Below are 14,456 nucleotides of genomic sequence, written 5' to 3' on the forward strand. Positions count from 1 at the left end.
TATACAGTTTAGAAATGATTTCAAAGTTTCTAAAATATGTTGAAACTATCATATTAGGACTGATGAAAAAGAAAATAGTTCGATTTTGGATGTATAAGGTTTGGCACTTTGAAAACGCAACAACAAACAACATTGAATATTCTCATGATAGATTGAAACAATATTTGTTGGACAGTAAAGATGGTTTTTGCAATGTTTTAACCAACAAGACTTAAACTTAATATTTATTGACTTGGAAAGGCGTATGATAGAAATCCTAGAGATTTTGTGAAAATCTCTAGAGAAGAAAAGAGTTGAAATTCCATATATTGGAACTATTCGAAAAATATATGTAAGAGTATTAACTAGTGTTCAGGTACAAGATGGAGAGCTAGACATTTTCCCAACACAATAGGTTTTCATCAAGGTACAATTTTACACTATAAAGATAACATTTCTATACACCAAAAATTTGTTTACTACATTATTTTGTAGTTTCCTCACAACCATCCATTCATCAACCCTTCCTTGATTGAAACAGATCGTGTTTTTTATGTTGTGATAATGTTAAAAGTTGGTGAAAATGCTTATAAATATTCCAAACAAAACTTGTTGGAAAGCTTGATCTTTTGGCTGAAAAAGTTCATACAACCACTGCCAATAGGTGACTGTAAACTTGCTGGGAAGCATATGCTAACTGCCCAAAATTGTTTTGCATAAAAAATAATCAATGTTACAAATTATTACATACTTATTCCGATACACGCAAAGAGTCGATCAACCACGGCAATGCTGGTTGTGATTCTCTAACTGCATAAATTAAAAATCTATCCAAGACTGAAGTCATTTACAGTTTGATCCCTCAAGTGAAAGTCCATTTTCTTAGGGATGCTGCAATTTGCTTGCCCTTGGTGATAACATTTTATCCAAGGGATTCAATTGCACAAATAAAATGGCTACAATACTACACGGTGATGCATCTACAACACAAACACAATACAACATGAATGCATGGGCAGATCACAAGCGCTTTTATTGTTTCCTAACCGAGTACCTTGCGAAGTTCAACAGTCAACTTCTCGCGACTTGACGCATCCAACTGCACACAAGAATTCAAATAATCATATCTCCATGTTTCAAGAGATGACGAAGCAAATGATAAAACATTAAACAGTTGATATAACTAACTATATAATGACAAGAGTGTTTTTACCTTGCTTAAAAGAGAGGCTAGACCTTGAGGTAGAGCTTGTAAATCAAGAGCTGAGTCGCCAATATTTGTCAACTGAAGCAACAGTCTCTGGACACGCAATTCCTTTAGTTTATCCTCGTAATTTGCAGGATCATCCCTCCATCTGAAGAATGCTTCGTCGTCCAACCAAGCTTCTTCTCTACCTTTGGCAATATCAGAATTCAGATACCAGTCTTTGAGCAAGTTCATGGCAGATACATGTGACAATTGGTCGCCAGCAGCATCTCTCACACTGTTGATCAGTGAGTGCTCACCGATTCTTCTGTGCAGTCTCCGATAGAAGACAGAACGCGAGTTACGCCAATCAAGAACTTCTCTGATTACACCCTTTGCAGCCATTCTTAAGGAGGTATCATGCAGTTCAGCAAATTTGGTAGCAATCTGAGTATACAAAGGCAAAAGTTGTTTCTCACGGAATCTAATTTGTTGCTGCACAGAATCATATGTACCAAAGTCCCTGTTACTCTTGGCTTCTGAAAGTTTTTCCTTCAGAGTAATCAATTGTTGATCAAGTCTTCTCATGCACTCCAACAATTCTCTTGTTCTAAATTTGATCTCAATCATTCCTTCTGGCTCAAGGACGTTACCTTTAGCTGTTCGTTCGGCATACATTTCAATGTGGTCTGAGTTGATTCGACTGTCGACGACAACCCAAGCCCCACCACGGAGTTCACCCATCATTGGGATGTACACAAATATGGGCTGTTTGTATGTTCTAAGGTTCTCGACAATAGTTGAACCAGCCTGAAGAATTCCTTCGAAAAGGTCCCTTTGCCCACCTGAAAAGCCTCTCCAGTTTGCGAGAATGAAAAGCGGGATCTCTTCTCTGTTGAAGTCCAATATCGCTTGGGCCGTCTTAGTCGCAGAGTCAGGAAACCACACTTGCCCAGCTTGAGGAACAACTCTCTCGTGAGAATCAAGCTGGCCTGGATCAGCAGGTATTATTTGCATAACCGTTTGGGTTTCTACTGCAACGATTCCCACAGGGATTCCTCCAAGCTTTGCCCTTCCTGTAACAACTGTCCTTGCCCATCCTTCTAGTGTCTCCACAAAGCTGTCCTTGTCAAAAATGCCTCCAAGCCATTTTCCATTAACATCCAGAGTTCCAGATATGGCTGCACGAGGATCACATGAATTTTCCGGTAAATACTCCACTTCTCTTTCTGGGGGATCAAGGGGTTTTACAATGGGAAGTGCGCCACCTACATGAGAAGGAATGTAGCTAAGCCACTTCAAAATAGAAGAAACACCTTCAAGGTCATCCGAAACAGTAAGATGAACAACTCCATTAGTTGCCATGATTTTAGGTCCACCAAGTTGCATGTGAGAGCTGTACACCTCCCTACCAAGAAGTTTGTTTAATGCTGAAAAACCGGTAAGAATTATAGGCTGATCAAGCCTCTGTATGCACCTCATCCCAAGCCTAGCAAGATAAGCACCAATTCCAACAGTCCTACCAGTCACATATGTCAATGTAAAGGTTTCCTTGTACGCTTTTGAATAGGCACCGGCAATGGCACCACTGCCACTCAAGTTTTCAACTCCCAGTCCATCTTCTTTGCCGACAATGGTATCTATAACCCATCTGGTTTCTCCACTTTCAAGCTTTAATTCATGTGCCATCACTGATGATCCAATTTGAGCATAGTCCTCAGGTGTTAAATATACATACTGAAAACCATGCTCAGGTTTAGATTCCTCAGACCAACCAACTCTGAAACAAGTTTTGACTTCCTCGGCTACACCTAAACGAGCACCAGAATTTGCGGCTAAGTAAATTAAAGGTATTTTCTTAGCACAGGCAAGATCAGTTACTGCTCTAAAGAAGGCGTCCTCTTTTGGGCCAAAAGAACCAGCCTTGAATGTAACGTCGTTCGAAACAACCAATATTGTCCTTCCAGATGGGAATTCAGGAGTACACATTTCCATCAACCAGGCTACCATGCCAACATCATTGAGTCCAGGAGCACGCTCTGCAGGAACAAGAGAAGTACCCCAGCTACCTTCTTTCTCTGAAAATTTAAGCTCCGTTACTTTTAGGAGATCCTTATCTTTGGCTTTTTGAATTCCTGTCTGTTGAATTGACCATGATTGTTCCAAGGATGTTTGAAACGCCTGCAATAAGCATTTCTCATTAGATAACCTAATTTGACTTATAAGGGGAAATTATCACTAAATTCATTCAATATAACTTACAAGGGGGAAATCGTAGCAGTATGTGGTGCTACTCTTTCTTGCTGCGAGACGTTTTCGGTCAATAACTCCCAAAGGTTGATAGTTTTCGTTCACTGGTACACCATGCAGTGGACCCTTTACCGTGACTGAACTGTAAACCACTTTATGAGTGGCGGCATCCTCCATTTCTCGATATATCTGATTTTTAAAAATTATGAATCTGAGTGAGAAAAGCATGCAGGATGTTTCTCTCTAAATTTTTAAGAAATTAAAAAACTTACATGTACTGTGGATGTATGACCAGTAACATTGTTTACAATGACCCTCCAAGCACCATTTGCCTGTCCACATGCTGTAATCCAGAGCTTCACTTCCCATACGAAAACCCCTAATCTATGCATTCTTACACCAACAGAGGAATGGATTTCCTGTGCTAGTTCTTCCAAGATTGCCTCAACTTTTGTTTCTTCTTGACCGGCATCTATGTTAATTTTCCTGGTATTAACATCCAAAGTTGTAAGAACCAGATGAAATGTTTTTTACTTTACGCTAATAAAAGAATATTTATAAATATTATTAAAACTATAGATATGGATAAGTCTGCAGTAATAATTACTTGGAATAATGCACAAGATCATCTACTTGTTGCTCCCGTAGGACATAGAGGTACATATGAGCATGTTCAGATTTGATGGTGGTATTGTGTGAGTTAAGTTCCAACTCCTCCATTGCACCCATTAAGGACCTAAAAATGCTCCTTGAAGTAAAGGACATGTCCAATTGGGTACGAGACGTTTCTGCATCTACCCTTTGATAAGCAGAGTATCCTTCATTTGTGGTTGGCTGTCTGAGAAGTGTTCGAAGAAACATTCTTTGAATTGGTTGTGGCTTGGTGTCCACGACTGTGTAGAGGTGCCATTGACGATCACGAGATGGTGTATAACGTATATTCTCATAGCCTTTAAGTTTGTCCTGTAATCAGACAAATATTAAATGAGTTAAAGATTAAGCATACAAATGAAATATGTTTCTTTCGCATCTTCTAAAATAAAACAGGAACTTGAAGCATAAAATAACTAACCAATTCAAGATAAATGGATAGCGGAGGTTCCAGATGACGCAACAAGGGTTCCTCTTCATAATATAGCTTTTCTGCTGACCAGTGAAAGGAATGCCTCATTGGAGCACGCCCCTCATCCCTCTGTATGATACAGCTAATATCTCCAACACCGGCCGCATGTATTATAGACCCTACTTCCTGCTCTCTGAGTATTTTAGCCAACTTATTGATTCTTTCTTGAGCTTGGTCCTCATCACCACTGCAAAAGACCAAAAAGTTAAGCTACACTACAATACAACGATTGATGCTTTGACAAATCCAAGAAAAAACTATATAAAAATAGGTTCAAAATAATGTATTTAATTTCCGAAACTGTACCTGTCTTGAAGTAAACTCATTTGGTTGTTGATGCCCACTAGTCCAATATGCATCATATTACCATGGTTACTTGAGTCGACAGAACCACTTTTAAGTGCGTCGTGGAAGTTATTGGTTGCTTCCCTTAATGCAGCACTGATAATTGCTGGCAAAAATTGAAGAGATTTAATTACAACCATCACTCCCCATTTCTTCTCACTATGTTTCTCCACTAGTGTTTTGTCTTCAACCCCATTCTTCCGTTCAACGTATTCTTCTAAGAACTCCCATGTAGCAATAAGGCCAGATCTGTGCCACTGCATCCTGATGCTGCCCTTGACAAGATATGGCTGGTAGAGCCTACGTATATAAGTTTCCACAACCCTCCTTTGAAGGGTGTTATCACTGTGATCAAATAAGCCTACAAGGGCATCTTCAACTGCCAAAGGAGCGCTCACAAGGTCCTCCATTCGGTCATTAATGGCACCCTTCCTCTTCGGAGTATCAATATTTTCACCATCCTCAGTAAACATTTCAAGTTCAGAAAGACTTCTAGCAATGCTGGATCGAAGTTCACTCAGTTTAGTTTGTTCAAGCAGTTGACTTGCCTTAAGAGCCAACTGCATCAAGATGATTACAAATCAGGATTAGAATCAAAATGTTTTAAAGAAATTAAAAGTATCACACACAAAACGAAATTATAAGAGACACCGCGATTCTTTAAAATATAACATGATGCAGATCATAGAACCCTCTATATAGCAATACCAACCTCAGAATAAACAATATGATTGAGTTGGGAGAATCGGATTAATTGATCCCTATAGGCAGCAGGATTAGGGTAAACCAGTTTATCCATTAGTCGCAGTATCAGCTTATTTTTGCTCTTGACACCCTGAAACCCATGAAATGCAGTTAATATAATTGCAGTACCGTGTTAACAAGACATCAAGGAGGAAATCACTCGAGCTGAGTATGTTATAAAAGTGTATACCTGATGAGAGAGCACAATATCTACAATCTTCAACAAATCTTTCTTGTATTGAAGACGGAGTCGTTCAATTACATCAGCCTAGATGGCAGGGGAAAGAGGAAATGTTATGAATATTCTGGGAAACTGAATAATTAGAAATACATCTTATATCTTTTATGTTAAAAATTCCTTCTTAGCTTCAAAGTAGTTGAATGATAAACAAGTAGTTCAATGAAATGAACATGAAAATGAAGAAAAATAAATGTGTTGACGGGTTTTTTGTTATGAGCACACTGAGACATACAATGAATAGTTTGATTCCAATAATTAGTACAAGCAATCAAATAATCACACTAACCTGTATATTATCACTAAATAGTTCTTCGACTGAGAGATACTCTTCAAAAAGAGATTGCACAATTTTATGGGCATGGCTCTCTCTTCCACCCTCATAAGACTTTACAAGACTCATCAGAGGTTCAACTAGTCTTTCTAAGGCTCCTTTTTCGTTGTCAGGACAGGAGAAAAGATGAGCCTGCAGAATAAAACACCCGCCATGAATTTATTTGTATTGAAACGGAAAATGTCAGAATAAGCAATTCAGGAACATCAACTCACTTCAAGAATTCCCTTCAATAATTTAGCAGGGAAATCAAAATTTTGGGAGCTTGAAATAATCTCGAACTCTTTATATTTTGCTTCCAACTGAAATACCAGAATAGTTCAAGGGTAGGTCAGATCACGTCAGAAAACATTAAATCAGAGTGAAAAAACAGGCAAGGTGTCCCTTTACCTCAATTCTTAGATCTTTAGGAAGACGGGTTGCCAGAACTGCCAGGCATTCTTGCCATTGAAGGAAAGGTAATTCAGGGCTGTCAAGGCAATTGAGCAAACTTTGCACAACCTGAGACATGTTTCTAGCTTGTTAATAAGAAAGGCAAATACAAGTTTCAAATAATAATTATAAAATAATTTAGGGGAGGAATTTACTCACTTCATCAATATTGTGCTCGTAGCCTGCAAGAATCATCCGTGCAGCATTTAAGCTTGCCGCACATTTCTGATGAACTTTACCTGAAATTGCCGTAGGAGGGCCCAGGATTGGGAAGCTCCCAGTGAAGGGTTCTGCCTTTCTTACAGCAGAAGGATCATCTAGATCAAGCCTTGCTATAAGTTCACCAGCCTGCATGGCTTGACCTTCAGCCATTCTGAAATGAATAATCCCAGAAGCAGGGGAGAGGAGAGGCATACACATCTTCATGACCTCAACTTCAGCATATGGTGTGTCTGCGTCAATGTGACTGTCGTCAGCAACCAAATATCTCAGAAGCTTGCATGGTGTCTCTCCAATTAACTTTGATGGATCGTGATCATTCTGCATATGAAAGGTGTTTAGTTACCTCAGCCAGCTTAAAAAGAAATTGAATTCTTAAAGGTAGAAATAAACTAGTTTCACCTGAAGCAAGCAAGTCCTTCCATCAATTAGAAGGCGAGTTCCAGCTGCTTCTTCCTCTGCATATATTACATGACTGTTTCCATCCAACTGTAACAAATGGAAACTAACAGTTAAGAAATCAAAGAAACCTATGCTATAAAATCGACTATATTGAGTAATACAGTAATGAAGAGAGCTACAAAAGTTCAAACGCATAGGTAGTTCAGAGAATAATACTTGCCTGCATCAATAAACCTCCATCACGTAAAGTATGTATCTCTGCCTCTATCTCTGATTGATTCAATTTCAATTTATACTTTCCAGGTCCTCCTCGTATCATATCAATCTACAAAATTGTTTTGGAAGATGAGTTATGCAAATTGAGCATTGCATATAATAGCGTAAGTCCCAAAAAACGTAAGGGAATTACAAAGAATGTCTATCAAATTGAACTTATAAGATTACATACAGTATATTTGCTTCCTTCAATGCTCAAGGACACTTGAGAATGGACAAGAGATATGTGCTGGCACAATTATAAACAAACATTAGTATCACTAGAAAATAAGGACGGAGTTAGATACACTATGAATCTCATGTTTTTCCCATTTGGATATAATACCTTCGGAGGGATTTGCCCCTTCTCAAGATAGCCAACATAGTCTGAAACCAAAGCAGCACTACTAGCAGTAGCTTTCTGTATAAATTGGAAGAAGCCACGGATCATGAATCTGAACATGAGAAAATACCAAAAACTCGAGGAGAAAATGATAAAACTAAAAATAAGAAAGTTCGCTTACATAGAGTGCCCCTCCAACAACAGACAGATACCAAGGAGGCCTCTCTGCTCTAACCCGCATGGCAATTCTACTGTCCAGCCATCCTGTGTGAATTTTGTTATCTCTGTAGTCTGAAGCCTGAGATAAAATTATATAATAGTGTCACTTATGCATAATAACCACTTTTCATAAAACTAGTTTGTCATCGTGATAGTGATTTACATTCAGAAGATCAATTGTATAATCAACGTTGGTACGAATTTCTCCTCGAATTTGAATTTCCTTCAGCCCCAAAACCATATTTGCAATTGCTAAAGCCCTTGATTCTCCAAAGGCAAAAACATGTCCTGTGGTAAAACTTATGATATTAGCAGCTGAAAAAGTATGTATCTATACATTAAAATATCAACACGATAGCCTAGAATCTGCAATTTCAAGATCAAAGTTACTGCATACCAAACTGAGAGTCTGAAAATTCATGGATTCCTCCTCCAGACTGCAAACATATAATTGCCAAAATTTAGCATGTCACCAATCAAATTAAACGTACAAACAAAGAGATAGAAGATTTACCTTAACAGAGAAGTAAGCCCAAACATTTGGTTTACTTTTAAAGCTGAGTTCCTGAAAAATATTTTTAACTCAGTATATGTAATGGGATTAATGAGTTAAAGATGAAATTGCTGTTGGATTTAGTCGCTAACCTGCACTTTCCCGCCTGTAGGCTTGAAACCATCATCAGGATCCTCGCTAGTCACTCGCACAGCCACGCAATGGCCTTTTGGCTTTGTAGACTGTGCTTTGTCAAAATCAAAAGGGGTAGCTAAAACTGATGTTTTCCTCCAAGCATCATTCCCTCCACCGTGTTCCATCCCATAGAAACGCCTAATCTCTGTTAAGTATGAGTATCAGACACATGACCTATATGTACAAAAGCAATAATAGTAAAAACATTATATTTGAAGTTTTACCGGGAATTTGCCAGAGAGGGATACCCATCCCAACGGCAACTTGTGCTGCAGGAAGATTTATCTCAGCTATCCATTCAGTAACAGGATGCTCAACCTATATATCAATATATGCAAAACAACATAAGGAAACATTATAAACATGACAACAAAATACTAAGATAAAGTTCCTATGTCAAACATTATTAAATGCTTATGTCAAAGTCAAAAGGAGAAGCAATCAAGCCATAAGAGAAAAACAAATTAATTATGGTGTGGCCTAAAATCAAGGTTATAGTACAACACCTGTAATCGGGGGTTCAGCTCTAAAAAGTAGTACTCGCCAGTTTCCATGCTATAAAGATACTCAACGGTAGCTGCCCCAACATAATTTACAGATATAGCTAATCTTCTAGCCGCCTGTTCAAGTTCTTTCACCGTTTCTGGGGGTGCTACAGTAATCGGACCCTCCTCAATAATCTGTTACAGATGATTGATTATGTCATTACCGAGATTCATTCCACCATGACAATTTGGTGTAGTAACTACTAACAGAAGATTTCCATACCTTTTGATGCCTTCTTTGAACACTGCAATCACGACTGTGTAAAGCTGCAACGTTTCCGTACTGATCACAAATCAGTTGGACTTCAAGATGCCGGCTCTATTTAGAAGCAAGAGAGATCATCAGAAAATGATCAGAACTCCAAGAATCAAGCTCATTTAGATCAAAGTTCAGTGGTTTATCTAACCTGGGAAGCAACTTTCATTATAAATATAGGTGAGCCCGGAACTTCACCTTGAACTTGCTTGAACAATGCCCTTACCTCATCATCATTATGAACCTAAAATATCCACATGCCTGTTAGTTTCTTAACTTTTACCAAACAAAACATAAACTATGATTGGCACAAGATTATCAGCTTTGATCTACGTAAGCACCGATGTTTTAGATTTAACGTAACACATGTAGTTATATTCAATCACTTTCATGTTCTCAAATTATTACCGGTGTCAACATTTGAGTGTCAATATCGTATGTATCTGATGTTTGTGTTAGTGCTTCATAGGCATAGATACTATAAGATTTTCTACATGTTACAGAGTTGACCATACAAGAAGCAAACCTTTCTTATGCCTTTACCACCACCACCCCAAGATGCCTTGATCATTGCAGGGTATCCAACGACTTGACAACTTGCAATTGCTTCCTCTGTTGTATAAACACATGCTGCCCGGTAAATTTCATCAGGAATACTAATCAAGGAGCTTTCAGGAGGAATTTTCACCTGTGGAAAAATTACAAAGTCATAAGTTGGGTAACCCATACAAATGAAATAAACTACAACGGGAGATAAAATTTACATGTGAACCACTCCATGGAAGGGTTGGCACATCTGCTGCTTGAGCAATCAACGATGAACCAATTTTATCACCCAAAGCCGCCATAGATACTGCAGGAGGTCCAAGAAATATAATTCCTTTTGCTTTTAATGCATCTGGTAGCTCAGGATTCTCTGATGCATGACCCCAACCAGGCCATACTGCGTCAACATGAGTTATCTCAGCAATCTGGGAAATGCATTGCATTGCCGTCAGTAAAATTAACAAGTTACGCAGATCAAAATAATCTCAATTACATACGCACTGAAATCATTTAAACGACAAGAACGAGCTGCAGTAATCTCATGAAGCCGACATTACACACCTCTAGAATAAGCTGCACATTGGCGTAGTTATTGTTATTAGTCCCACCAGGTACTTCCACAAACTGATCAGCTATTCTGATATGCTCTGCATTGATTCTCATGTCTTCTGGAGTAGCCATGGCAACCAACAAGATAGCCTTTTCCGTGCCAAAGGTCTCGTAAGCCCAACTCCTAACACTGCGTATAAACTTGACTGCCGCCATTCCATTGTTCGCAATCAATATACTATGAATCGGCCTGTTTCCCCCAAGGGCATTGCAGAATTCATCTACTTCAGATATTGTGGCAGTGTGCCTATTCGATACCACACCATTTATGTGTCCATTTCCATGCCCAGCGCTAGCCATTATTGTTCTCTTTCTAGCTGTCTCCAAAATACTACACAATAAAAAATAGATCAGCAGAAACTCAAAACATGTAAAAGAAATTTCTTTGCTCCAATTGATATTGCTTATTTACAAACAGAAATCCAGAAAAATTTAATGAAAATTATTCATGTAGCTTCTTGTATAGAAGAAACTCAAGATAAAACATATAAACAAGTAATAGAAAAAATCTACATATTAACTTATCCTGCAAAATTAACAGAGTATAAAAAATAAAATAACTAAAAAAACTGCTAGGTTCTGTTTGGTCAACCACATATGGACTTGGTAAGAAACTCCAATTTGAAAGCACTAAAAGAGCTATCTATTACAGATTATGAAGGTAACTCATTTTGACAAATCAGAACATTAAACTCTATTACAAATCCCTCAATCCCAAACTCACACCTTTCACTACAAGATATAAACAGCCAAACACAGCCTAGTAGTTGAGAATCTCTCTCTTTCTCTCTCTTTCCATCACTCTCACTTTCAGATTCGGTATTGACCCCCCCCCCCCCCCCCCCAAAAAAAAAGCAGTATCTAATGATTGATATCAAGCTTTTTCAACCAACTAATCACCCCCACCTTGTGATTTAGCATACCAACAAAAAATTGAACCAACCCACCAAACAAAAACACAATTTTGTGAACAATTCTAAACAAATTGGGCATAAAAAGCTTTCCTTTCCTCTCCTTTCCATTCCTTCATGAACAATGTAAAATTCACCTAAGCATATAACCCTCTAAACCTCAAAACAAAAGGTAAATAAAAATAGAAATAAAACCAACAATCAAACACAAACCTTGAAACGGGAAATCAATAATTCAGCCAACTTTACTGTTTGAGAGGAAGAAGAAGAAGCATTGAAATAGAAAGGTTATAGAAGGTGAATTATGAATGCATGTAAATGATGATCATGCAAAAAGCAACCAAAGAAATAGAAAAAAGAGGTAGGTTTGGTTTGGGTTAAGGTTTGATGGGTGTCATGAATGAAGGAAGCACGTGGTACCTGCCACTGCCACAACACTTGTTCTGTCTCTCTCTCTCTCCTAAATACTAGTAGTAGTTCCCAGCTACCCACTTTCTCTCTCTAAAACTGTAATTACTATTGAACACTGAAATTTAACAAGCCAGTAAAAAAAATAGGATTTTGATTGGTAATATGGATTGGGGTTGGAAAAATGCACGTTGTTATGAAATGGAAAATGATTTAGAATAAAGAAAGAATGGTTTTGTATTAGATGAAAAAGTGATGAATGTGGGTTTATTGACTTATGAGTTGATGTGGTGGCGGTGCCCACCAACAACCCTTCTTCCTAATCAGTCAAATATGGAAACTATACAATCACAACAACAACCCCTCTTACTCTATCAAAAACAACCACAAACACAACAACACAACAACACGTGGAAATAAATGTGTAAGGTCTCATACCACAAACCATAATAGATGGTCCATCGATATTAACAAAGATTTTAATATGGTTCAATTTAATCTTATAAATAAATGTTCAGATATAATAAATAATGATATAAAATTTAGTTATAATATTAGTTGACAAATTTTGTGTGTGTGTTATAATGGACAGTAGACACTAAAATTGTTTTCTCTCAAATTAGGATATGGAGTTTTTAATTTTTAATTTTTCTATTTTAAAATATGGCATTTTTTGTGAAGGTTGGGATGTGAAACCAAGTTCAAAGAGTCTGTTACATTTTAATGGTAAAGAAAACATATAGGTGGCATTTCATTTAATTAAATCGGTGATATGTTTGAAATTAATATTGATTATAGAATATTGATTTAGGTTATAGTTGGGAGTTAGGTTTATTCATGCCACCCTTACCTCCTTCTTTTATTATTATTTTCTTATAAAAAATTAATTCAAAATTGTTTGTCTAGAACAAATTTAATTGTAATATAAAATGATATTGATAAATTCAAAACACTATTTTTTTTATTTTATAAATGTATTAATATTTTTGTGAAAATTTTAATAAAGAAATAAAATATATATAATAATTCATATAGTACTATCTCCGATGATCTTAATTAAGAATAAAAAACTTATTTAAAAAACATGTGTATCTTGTTCATATATAATAATAAATGATAAAAGAGACATATATATTCTTTAAATAAACTATTTAAATTTAAATATTTATTTTTAATCTAAATATTAATAATTATTAATAAAAGAGTTATTTTCTATATTTATGATTAGAGAAAATGATATATATATATATATATATATATATATATATATATAAAAAAAATCAACTTTTTCTAAAAATATGACTAGAGAAAGTAATATATTATTATTTTCTTTAATGGAAAAAATATAATATTATTTTACTTCTAGTATCTTACTCAATTTGTTCCATCGTGATAAGCATTTCCTCAAACAAATTAGGTAATAGTTAAAAAAGAAATTATAATCAATGACTACATCAACAAATATATTTTAAAAAAATGTAATAATATCATATATGACCATAAAAGTTGTAATGAAATCAATTAATATTTTAAAATTATGAAAACTAGTTTCTCTTTCCCTAACTTAGCACAATCAACTTGATGTTTGTGTAGCCAAACTAATTAACGAAAGATTATGGCATTTTTTTTAATTATTAAAAGTTTTATCAAATTGATTGGTATGTTAAAGCAAGTTTTCCATGGTTGTTTTAGATTTAATAATATGTAACATACAAATCTGTTAAAAAAGTAAGAAGATATAAAAATATTAAAGCATAAAAAAAAGATAAAAGTGATAACCTGATAGGATGAAATTTGTAAATAGAAGAAGACTTCGAAGCAATCGAGATTGTGTTCTTTCTTTCGAGAAAATTCAAGAATTGTCTTTCTCGTTGTCGATGAAGGTAATGTCCAAAGTCGTGATTTGAATTTTGCAATTTGAAATTGATTTTTGATTCCAAACAACCATTCTTGAGGAGGAACAATGATGCCATTGTAATAGACCAGCCACTTGTTTTCAAAACAGAAAATCACAAGTGGTTCATCAAGCTATAAGTGATTGAAAGTTAACCTAAACTAGTGTTTGAAAATATGACAAAATAATGTAACAAATCCTAAACTAGAATTTGAGTAACTTTTTCATGAATATTAATCAAATCAGTAAATAGAAAATTGAACCAGATTGACATTGGACTTCCTCAAATTAAAAAAAAAAACAGATCTGTTAATAAACTAAGCAAATGGGCTACAACTATAAATTAACTATTGGGCCTAAAAAAACAGAAGAATATGCCTAAAAAATTAAAGAATAGAATATATTTGGTATAAATTAATTTATTACTTGTTATAAAGTGTTTTTTTTTTACAAAAGATGCACAATAATTTATTCTTTTTGTGAATCTAGAAGAAAGAGAAGTAGTAGGTGAAATAATCTTAGTTTTGTTT

The 14,456-nt window shown here is 36.0% G+C and overlaps 1 protein-coding gene across 1 annotated transcript; it reads right to left on the reverse strand.

Annotated features, from left to right (window-relative positions):
- Positions 1-673: 673 nt before the first annotated feature.
- LOC127084178 (acetyl-CoA carboxylase 1) lies at positions 674-14,020 on the reverse strand. The gene is made up of 30 exons (XM_051024577.1): positions 13,812-14,020; positions 10,666-11,044; positions 10,323-10,529; positions 10,085-10,246; positions 9,710-9,802; positions 9,526-9,621; positions 9,264-9,437; positions 8,982-9,075; positions 8,715-8,902; positions 8,584-8,634; positions 8,467-8,506; positions 8,233-8,357; positions 8,032-8,148; positions 7,854-7,928; positions 7,701-7,757; positions 7,473-7,577; positions 7,253-7,339; positions 6,791-7,171; positions 6,590-6,700; positions 6,415-6,501; positions 6,155-6,331; positions 5,818-5,895; positions 5,596-5,718; positions 4,845-5,443; positions 4,488-4,725; positions 4,023-4,378; positions 3,688-3,901; positions 3,428-3,604; positions 1,193-3,346; positions 674-1,078 (listed from the first exon to the last, which is right to left on the reverse strand). The coding sequence occupies exons 1-30, from the start codon at positions 14,003-14,005 to the stop codon at positions 1,022-1,024; spliced, it is 6,996 nt and encodes a 2,331-aa protein (XP_050880534.1). The 5' UTR covers positions 14,006-14,020; the 3' UTR covers positions 674-1,021.
- Between the last annotated feature and the right edge of the window lie 436 nt (positions 14,021-14,456).

Source organism: Lathyrus oleraceus, chromosome 5 (genome assembly GCF_024323335.1).
Source record: "Lathyrus oleraceus cultivar Zhongwan6 chromosome 5, CAAS_Psat_ZW6_1.0, whole genome shotgun sequence".
In the NCBI taxonomy this organism is placed as follows: Eukaryota; Viridiplantae; Streptophyta; class Magnoliopsida; order Fabales; family Fabaceae; genus Lathyrus; species Lathyrus oleraceus.